The sequence below is a fragment of the Carlito syrichta genome, unplaced genomic scaffold (genome assembly GCF_000164805.1).
Source record: "Carlito syrichta isolate Samal-C Ts95f unplaced genomic scaffold, Tarsius_syrichta-2.0.1 Scaffold307715, whole genome shotgun sequence".
In the NCBI taxonomy this organism is placed as follows: domain Eukaryota; kingdom Metazoa; phylum Chordata; class Mammalia; order Primates; family Tarsiidae; genus Carlito; species Carlito syrichta.
In genome coordinates this window covers 108,516-118,317 of record NW_007251811.1, presented here as the reverse complement: position 1 = coordinate 118,317, position 9,802 = coordinate 108,516, and the positions used below count along the sequence as shown (strand labels likewise).

The 9,802-nt window shown below is 44.5% G+C and overlaps 2 protein-coding genes across 4 annotated transcripts in view; one reads left to right on the top strand and one right to left on the bottom strand.

Moving 5' to 3' along the window:
- The window catches only part of PPIL1 (peptidylprolyl isomerase like 1), a 21,213-nt gene extending 15,601 nt beyond the window's left edge, over positions 1-5,612 (bottom strand). The window contains exons 1-2 of the mRNA XM_008064580.2: positions 5,294-5,612; positions 1,337-1,491 (exon numbers count right to left, since the gene is read on the bottom strand). Of these exons, the coding sequence (XP_008062771.1) occupies positions 1,337-1,491; positions 5,294-5,349 (211 nt within the window). The 5' untranslated portion in view covers positions 5,350-5,612. The remainder of the gene's footprint in view (positions 1-1,336; positions 1,492-5,293) is intronic.
- A 611-nt stretch (positions 5,613-6,223) lies between these two features.
- Positions 6,224-9,802, top strand: part of CUNH6orf89 (chromosome unknown C6orf89 homolog) — a 39,371-nt gene continuing 35,792 nt past the window's right edge. The window contains exon 1 of one of the 3 annotated variants that reach the window (XM_021715808.1): positions 6,224-6,411. Coding sequence is in view for 1 of the 3 variants with exons in the window: in XM_008064579.2 (XP_008062770.1) it covers positions 6,410-6,411 (2 nt within the window). In the remaining 2 variants the exon portion in view is untranslated. The remainder of the gene's footprint in view (positions 6,412-9,802) is intronic. The other 2 variants (XM_008064579.2, XM_021715809.1) reach the window with 2 other exon arrangements.

Sequence of the window (9,802 nt, the reverse complement as noted above, 5' to 3'; positions counted from 1 at the left end):
AGTGGTGGTGCAAGCCTGTAGTTCCAGCTCCTTGGAAGGCTGAGGTGAAAGGATCACCTGAGCCCAGCAGGTTGAGGCTGCGGTGCTGTGAGTGTGCCACTGTACTTCAGCCTGGGCAACAGAATGAGACTCTAACTCAAAAAAAAAAAAAAAAAAAAAAAATATATATATATATATATATATATATATATATATATATATATATAGCTTTATATAGGTTACATGCAATTACTATGCCATTTTATTCCAGGGACTCGAGCATCCATGGATTTGAACATTCATGTGGAGGTCCTGGAACCAATCCCCCATGGATACTGAGGAACAGCTGTATTTCAAACATAGCATGTCCATAACCAAATTCTTGATGTTCCCCCTCCAAACCTGCTCTTCTCCCAGCTTTCCCAATATCAGTAAATTCAGGTCAAAAACCTTGAAGGCATCTTTAATCATCTCTTTCTCTCACTCCATCCATCCAATCCATCAGCAAATCCCACTGGCTCTGTCTCCATCAAAATATCAACTGGGTTGTCACTTCTCACCACCTTCTCTATTATCAGCCTAGTGGATGACTACAGCAGACTCCTGACTGGTCCCCAGCTCCCATTTTTGCCTCTACCCTCTAACCAGCAGCTAGCGTGATCTTGTCAACACAGAGGTCAGAAGTCACTCTCTGCTCAAAACTCTCCAAAGGCTTCCATCTTACTCAGAATAATACACATGACCTCCAACATAGGCTCCTGCCTCAGGGCCCCTGTGCTTGCTCTTCCCCCATCCAGAATGTTCTCCCCCAAGCCACATGGTTCACTCCCTTATTTCATTCAGATCTCCTCCCCAACAACATGTTCTCAGAGAAGACTTCCCTGACCTTTCTACTAAAATTGCATCCCCATCCCCTTTTCTCTCTTTATTGAGAGCAAGAATTTTGTCTCTCTTTATAGACACATCTCTAGAGCTTAGACAAGTATCTGACACAAAGTAGATGCTCAATATTTGCTAAATGAATGAGTTGGTAAAAGAACCCAGTATTTGTATTCTTCTCAAAACACTGTGAATTATGCCTTTCCTTACTTATTGATCAGACTAGTCTGCATCACTAAATTCAGACAAGTATTATTTGCTCTTAGTGAGTGATACAAGAAAGTTATGAGAAATTCTATCAAGCCTAGGAGTCAAGGTTAGATTCCTGTCAATTTGACACATGTGCTTAGAGAAGATAGGCTTTGTCACCAGAATCAACCAACACAGTCCCTGCTAAGTGGAAAAGAGAGTTCTGGTTCCCTTATCACCTATTCATGACAGAATGAAACTTGGGAAACTCATGTCAGCTTAACTGTACCTGTTCCAGTTGGGTCACCTCCTTGGATCATGAAGTCCTTGATGATTCTGTGGAATTTGGTACCATTGTAGTAACCTCGACGAGCCAACTCAGCAAAGTTCTTACAGGTTTTCGGAGCATGCTTCCAGTACAGCTCCAGCACAATGATTCCCATGCTGTGGGGGAGAGGACAACACAGTCAAGAACAAAGTCAGGGCAGACAGGAACATCACGGGGCTGTCGATTTCAAGCTTGTAAGTCAAGAACTGTGATACTCACCAGACTTCATGCTCAGCAAAGGAAAATAACACAATGCAAGTAACACAGATTATTTCTTTTGATAAAACATGCAGGGGCTTCTGATACTACTTTTAAGCAAAATAACCACAAACAACTCAAAATTCCAACACCTTATACATAAAAATACACCACTGATCTCCTGAAACCGATATAACCAAAGTCTAAATTCGGGGAAAAAAATTCTTAGACTTAAATTTTAGATTTAAAAAAAGGATATTAAAATATTAGTAGTTCATATTTATTTGTATATGCAGAAGTTTCTGGATGGGGGTAGGAACTGGGTAATGGGAGACAAAGGTGTTCAATGAAAATCTTCTTAAAAGTTTTTTATTTTTATTCTTTGAGTTGGGATCTCACTCTGTCACCAGACTAGAGTACAGTGACACAATCACGGCTCACTGCAGCCACAAACTGCTGGGCTCAAGTCTCCCAAGGAGCTGGGACTATAGGCGTGTATCACCACATCCAGCTAATTTTTTTATAGAGCCGAGGTTTTGCTATGTTGCCCAGGCTGGTCTCGAACTCCCAGTTCAAGCAATACTCCCACCCTGGCTTTCCAAAGTACTGGGATTACAGGTGTGAGCCACTGTGCCCAGCCAAAAGTTTCTTATTTTTTTGAGTCGGGATCTCATTCTGTCACCCAGACTGCAGTGCAGTGGCATGATCACAACTCACTGCAGCCTCAAACTCCTGGGCTCAAGCAATTCTTCCTCCTCAGGCTCCTAAATAGCTGAGACTACAGGCATATACCACCACGTCCAGTTAATTAAAAATTTTTTTTGTAGAGATGAGGTCTTGCTATGTTTCCCAGGCTGGTCTTGAAATCCTGGTCTCAAGCAATCCTCCCCTCTTGGCCTCCCAAAGTGCTAGGATTACAGGATTATAGGCATGAGCCATCCCACCCAGCCCAAAGGGTTTTAAAAAAATTCTGATCCATGTAAATGTATTAACTATTAAAAAAAATTAATGGCAAAAAAAAAAGGCAGTTTGGGAGGGTGTACAACAAAGGCAAAAATCTGATTACTTCGAACCTTTGCACCTACGCAATATGACTGCTTTTTCCTCTCCAGTACTGCTAAAGGATAATGAAGAAGAGACAGTTCAGGTGCCTTCCCCTCCACTCCATCATCCATCTACACTTTAAGCTCTAAGAATGTGAGAACTGAGTCAACTCTGTATAGCTTAGATATCAGCGCACAGTACAGTGCCTTGCACAGTGCAAGCACTCTATAAGTACATATGGAATGTGTTAGGAAATAGCTTTATTTTTTTGGTAGAGATGAGGTATCACTATGTGACCAGGCAGGTCTCCAACTTCTAGGCTCAGGCGATCCTCCCATCTTGGCCTCCCAAAGTGCTGGAATTACAGGCATGAGCCTAGTCTTGGAAAGTAGCTTTCTAGGCTGGTGCAGTGATATACACCTGTAGTCCTAGTTATTCAGGAGGCTGAGGCAGGAGGATCACCTGAGCTCAGGAGTTCTGAGCTGTAGTATGCTATGCCAATCTTGTGTCCACACTAAGTTCGGCATCAATATGGTGACCTCCCAGGAGCAGGGGACCACCCGATTGTCTAAGGAGGGGTGAACCGGCCCAGGTCAAAAACAGAGCAGATCAAAACTCTGTTCTGGGAGTAGTGGGATCACATCTGTGAACAGCCAGTGCATTCCAGCCTGGGCAACACAGTGACACTCGGTCTCTTAAAAAAAAAAGAAGAAAAAGTCTTCTGACAGTCTTTCTGCCTGCAATTCATCTTTTGCACTACTAACGTTCAACACACATTAACAGTTACTCTGTGCAAGGCACTATTTTAGGTGTTTCTTCCCTCTTGGAGCTATATTCTGGTGGTTGCTTTTTATTTTTATTATTATTTTTTTTTGAGTTGGAGTCTCACTCCGTCCCAGGCTGGAGTGCAGTGGCATGCTCACAGCCACCGCAGCCTCAACCTGCTGGGCTCAGGCAATCTTTCCGCCTCAGCCTTCCAAGTAGCCGGAACTACAGGTGCATGTTACCACGCCCGGCTAATTTTTTGATTGATTGTAGAGATGAGGGCTCACCATATTGCCCAGACTGGTAGTGAACCCGCAGGCTCAGGTAATCCTCTCACCTCGGCGTTCCCAAAGTGCTGGGATGACAGGCTTGAGCCACCGCGCCCAGCCTGGTTGTTCTTAAAATACAGAAAATAAACTCTTGGAAAGACAGTGAGAGAATACTTACAGGATTCTGAAATGTGCACACCACAGTTTCAACTTCCAAATGTCTATTCTCTAAAAAAACTTACAAAAGTGCCTAAGGATACAATACATGCAAGGATTTTCATCCCACTATTTGTTACAGCAAAAAAAAAAAGAGAAGTAACTTAAAAACTTAACTTGAAAATATCAATCCATAATATGGGCAGCTACATGAATTAATGAATAAAAGAGAAGCAAATCACAAGGGAAAAAACCCCGACATATACAGTATGATCATATGATCCCATTTTTGTTTAAAAAAACATAAAAGGTTTATATGCATATATAACAAGATCTGGGCAATCATCCAACAAACTGGTGTTTGCAGGAAGGGGGTGGTTTTCACTTATTCTATATACATCTACATTGCTTGGATTCAAATTTCAATTTATTTTGTAATTTAAAAAAATACCAACAGAAGAGTTCAGAAATTGTAGGTTAGAGACTGAAGTTTAACTTTCCATATAAAAGGTGGGTTGATGGCCAGGCAGCAAGAACAGCATGAGTAAACATAGAGGGAACTGAGAGAACTCTCCTCTGGGCGAAGGCAGCATGGGCAAGTACGGAAAGACAGGCAGACACATTTTGGCTGGTCCCCGGCTGCTAATGGGAGAAGAGGAGGTAGGCAAAAACCAGGTGAAACCATCACCTTGAAAGCCAGACTAAGTTTTAACTTTATACAGTTATTGTAGCAGGAAGCTTTTTAAAGTTTCTGAGCCGAATTCCTCATCCTACTCTGAAAAGATCACTTTGAGCTTTTTCCAAAGAGGCAATGGAATGAATGGGGCTAAAGAATCTAGCATGTGAGGCAGGCAGACCAGGCTCCAAACAAGGTTCCCCCCACTTACTGTGTGGCTTTGGTCAAGCCATTTAATCAGTAAATTTTGGCATTTTCCCCTAATTTTAGAAGGGAGAAGGTGAAATAATACCTACATGATTCAAGTTGCTAGGAGGATTAAACTAAATGGGATGACATACATAAGGGGTATGGCACAAGAGGATGTGCTTCCTTCTGTATTTTCATAGCAATGTTTGTACAACGGCACTGTTGTCGAGTAATATTTACGTTATTTGTCTCTTTCACTATACCGTAAGCTCCTAAAGGCGAGGTTGTGTTATCCTCAGAATTCAGATTCTACGTGCCTGGCTAGCGAACTCATTACATGTTTACTGAGTGGACGAATGAATGAATGAACGAACGAACGAACGAAGGACTGGAGGGAGGACCATCAGGCAGCTGTAGCTGAGGTCTCAGCACGAGAGGGTGGGGAGCTTGGACGCGTATGCTGGTAGTCCCCTCAGCCCTCAGAGGGTCCCTAACCGCGGCCGCTCCACGCCCCTCCACGTGAAGACCGGCCTCCAGGAGGAGCGCGCCGAGAACTGAGCCCCACGGCGAGGCCCGGGTTCGCCTGTGCCAGCTCAGCCCCACAGGTTCGACCTCCCTCACCTGGTCTCCAAGTAAACGTTGGGTGGCTGCCAGGAGTCTGGGGGAATTGCCGCCATAGTGCAACCGGCGGAATGCTTCTCCAGTAATCGCTACTTCCGGCGTCGATTAGCTGGGGACCAGCTGCTGCTGCGCACACTTCCGGTCTCCGCCGTGCAACCCTCTCGAGGCCAGAACTTGGGGGGCTGGATAAAAAGAGGACAGTCCCTCCTTCCAAGGCCGGGAAGCTGAGGTGAGAGGCGAGAAGAGGCTGGCGCAAGAAGGGAGAAAAGTGCAAACGCCACTCGAGGTGATCTCCAAGTGGCGATACCGCACCACTCTCTGGGCAATCTGATTGGCTCGTTTAGGCAAGGAAGGCGGAAACAACCAGCAGAACTGCACTCTGATTGGAGTTATGTCTCAACATTCTATTCGAAAAATTTCTTAGTTCTACAGTTGAGCAGACCCGACGGGAAGGAAGAAAATGAGAACGGATGGCACTTGGGTCTCAGTAACGAACTTTCGTAAGACTCTGTATGAGTTACACAACGCTTGCACTTTCTTATCTCATCTACTCCACAAAACAGCTTTGTAAAGTAAACAGTATTATTCCCATTCTTCAGATGTGAAAACTGAGACTCGGCAGTAAAATACTTGTTTTTCCATAGCCATATAGTAAATCTGAGCCTCCAGACTCCAAAGGCAAGGAGTCTGGGGAGAGAAGAGAAAGTCCAGGAAGACAATGAGAGATAAGGAAAGGGAGATACAGGAGAAAGCAGGGGGCTCAATAACTGCTTGTTGAATTATTTAGTTCAGCTGTAAAATCTGTGCCAGTCTTGCAAGAGAAGGAACTCACGAGGACCGAAGAGAAAGAGAGGGACACCAGGGGGAGCAAGAACCCGTACTTTCCCCAGATATCGCGAGAGTTCCCGCACGCCCCGCGACGTTGGCAGCGTGTTCTGTTTTGGGCGGAAGCTCGGGGCGAGAAGGAGGAGCTATTCTAGGGGGCGAGTCCTTGTCTTTGGCGTGGAGGCTGCTTCCGGGTTGCGCTCCCGGAAGCAGGAAGTTGTCGGTTCATCCTTCTCGCCCGGCGGCTGCGGGCTCCGAGGCGGGAGGAGCCCGAGCGGGTGCAGGCCCCGCATGTGAGTGACTGGGCCCCGAGGCCGGGAGGGGGGATGCCACTCTGTGACAGCCTCGCTGTCCCGCCGGCTTGTGACATCCTCGCGCAGCCCCTCCCTCGCTGCTCCTGCCACCCTTTTCCCCAGGACGGATCCCTTTTCGGAGTCCCTTGCGTTTTGACAGCATCCTTGGGCAGCTCCCCCCGGGGTTAACTCCCTTAAGGCATCTTTCCTTCCTTGACTCCGCCGGGGACGGCAAACGAAGTCGACCCTGGTTGAACTTGTTTCGCAGGCGTCACAGCAGTATCTAAAACGTGAGCGTTGCTAGCCAAGTCCAGATGTCACTACCCTTTTGACGGACTTTAAAGAAAAAATTTGAAAGTAGATTCCCCACCCCCACCCCCCAAATATCTCTTTCGTAGTTATTGGGAAGAAATACTTTTCTTAAGAAGTGTGGACTTGGTATGTGATAAACCTGGCATCTAGGATTCCAGAAAGGAATATGACTTGGTTTCCTGACACAAGTAAATGAGCTGTTTGTAATCGCCTCTTAGTACAAGGAAATTCACCTGCCTTGTGTTTCGTAGTATTTTAAGACGACTAACTCTGCAGGCCATACTTTTCTGGCCTAAGAACCCTCACAGCCTTGGTATTTGCGAGTTTGTTTCTTTTAAGTGTTTAGTCATCGATCACCTTATGATAGAGACTAATTTCATAGAATTCTGACTTCTCTGATTGCTCGTTTGGAAGTTCCCATGGTGGTATCTTCTACAGACGTCTCTCCCTTAGTAAATTCGTTTATTTCAATTTAAGTTTTGGCTGGGCTCGGTGGCTCAGCCTGTAATCCCAGCACTTTGGGAGGCCAAGGCGAGTAGATTGCCTGAGCCCACCTGGACAACTTGGCAAGACCTCATCTCCACAATAAATCAAAAATTAGCCGGGCGTGGTAGTGCATGCCTGTAGTTCCAGCTCCTTGGAAGGCTGAGACGGAAGGATCGCCTGAGTCCAGCAGGTTGAGGCTGCAGTGGCTGGGAGCGTGCCACTGCACTCCAGTCTGGGCGCCAGAGTGAGACTCCAACTAAAAAAAAAAAAAAAATTAAGTTTTCTTAAGTTTCCTCTAGGGAACAACTTGCCTTTTGAAAAAAATTAACTAAATACAGTTTTGCTGCATTGAAATTTTAACTGAAAGTTCACATAGCCCAACTTGCAGACTAGAAAGAGGCCCTGTTTATGCCTGTCAGGCCTTTTCTGCCTTGGACTGGAACGTTTTTCAAGACTCAGTTTGAATTTTTCCACAGCTATTCTATAATACCAAAAAAGAATGTCCAAGTACTAGATTCTGAACCTGCTCACCTAAAGCCTCATCAGGCTGATGCTTTTTAAAAAAAAGAAGAAAGTAAAATGAATCAACCTCTAGTTACATTCAATTAGTTTGGAAACAGAGTAATCACCTTAGGTCCTTCCTACAAATCTGTTGAATATTGATTAGGTTCCATGCCTGAGGTGAACTTCAATGTCTATTCTTAGTTTTTTGTGTTATTTTCTCCACTTATCTCTGCTTTCAAGAAACTCACAATTTAGTGTGGGAGGCAGACCAGAATAGATGTAACACAAAGCGATAGTTATATAAGCCTAAGGGGCAAAAACTGAAGTCAGAGTCTTAAAGATTTCACTTATCAGACAAAGCACTGGGGCTGGGCTGTTTAGGCAGAGGAAATTGTGTGTATAAAAGCAAAAAGATATGAAACAGCATGACAGTGTGGAATGAAGAAAGTTTAATGGGAAATGAGACTGGATAGGCCAGATCATAAAGGCTCATGGTAAGTAATTTGGACTTTAACTTATAGTAATTTATTAGGTATTTTATTTTTCTGGATATTGGAACACATGTTTTACATATATAATTTTATAAGTCTTTTAACAACAGTGTGGGGTAGACAAATTATCCCTGTTTTATAAGTGAAAACTTTAAGCTTTAGGGTAAGTAGTGTCTCATGGCCACACAGTAAGTGGAAAAATCTAGAATTTGCATCTAGTTTTTTCCAACCCCAGTGCCTGTGTTCTTAACCACTGTACTAAATGGTACTTCAGAAGAGGATGGGGAATCTTGGAAGGTGCTTAACTTGAACCTATATGTATTTTAGAAAAAATAACTTGTGGACAGGGTAGAGGGTGGATTAGGGAGAAGGAGACCTGAAAGTGTAGAGATTAACTATATCTTTGTCATGGACTCTAGGAGAGATGATGAGGGCCTTGACTGTGCCATTAATGTAACAGTAGAGAGGAGGGGATGGATATGAAAATTATATAGGAAGCTGAATCAAGAGGATTTAGTGGTAGCATCATTGGTGGGAATGAGGTAGAAGGAGAAGGGTTTTTAAACTTGGAGGACTAGTTATTCCATTAGGAAATGGAGTGCTGTAGGAGGAATGGGTTGCAGGGGAAAAAATAAGTTCAGATGTGGACACATTACATGTGGAGAACTATGAAGAAATTGGATCACAGTGTTTGGTAGGTAGGTAGGTAGATGGGTGTTGAGCTCTGGGGAGAGTTCTAGACTGGAGAAGAGATTTAGAAAGCACTAATAGCTGGTGGTGAAAGCATTGGAAGGAATGAGAAGAAGGTCAAGGACAGCTGGTGGATACCTGCATTTGGAAAGAGAGCAAAGAATTATGCCAAGGTTTGAGAGCACTTGAGGAAGACAAACGGTAGCAAAAGCAGCGGCTGCTGAGAGGTCAGATAAGTAAATAACTGAAAAACTTGGCATTTAGAAACCCAATGGCCCAACCTAAGTAATAATAGCAAGACCTCACCTCTACAAAAAAAAAAAAAAATTAGTCAAGCCTGGTAGCACGCACCTGTAGTCCCAGTTACTTGGGAAACTGAGGCAGAAGGATTGTCTGAACCCAGGAGGTCGAGGCTACGATGAGCCGTGATTGTGCCACTGCAGCCTGGGTGACAGAGTGAGACCCTGACTAAACACACACACAGTCACAGAGTGAGACCCTGACTACACACACACACACACACACACACACACACACACACACACACACACACACACACACCCCCCCCCCCCCGGGTGACAGAGTGAGACCCTGACTAAACACACACACAGTCACAGAGTGAGACCCTGACTACACACACACACACACACACACACACACCCCCCCCCCCAATGGTGACCTTAATGAAAACGGCATTGGTGGAGTGAGGGGGAAGAAATATGATTGAAACAGATTAAAAATGAATAGAGACCTGAGAAACAAAAGTGAGTGAAGTCCCCCCACCCCTAAGGTGCTTGTCTTTTAAGGGAGGGAAGGAGGAGAGAGTACCGGCAATTTAAAGATTATGGCGTTTTTAAAATAGTAAAAAGTGGAAAAGGTGAAATGGCAGTGGGTACAGGTAAGTTTTA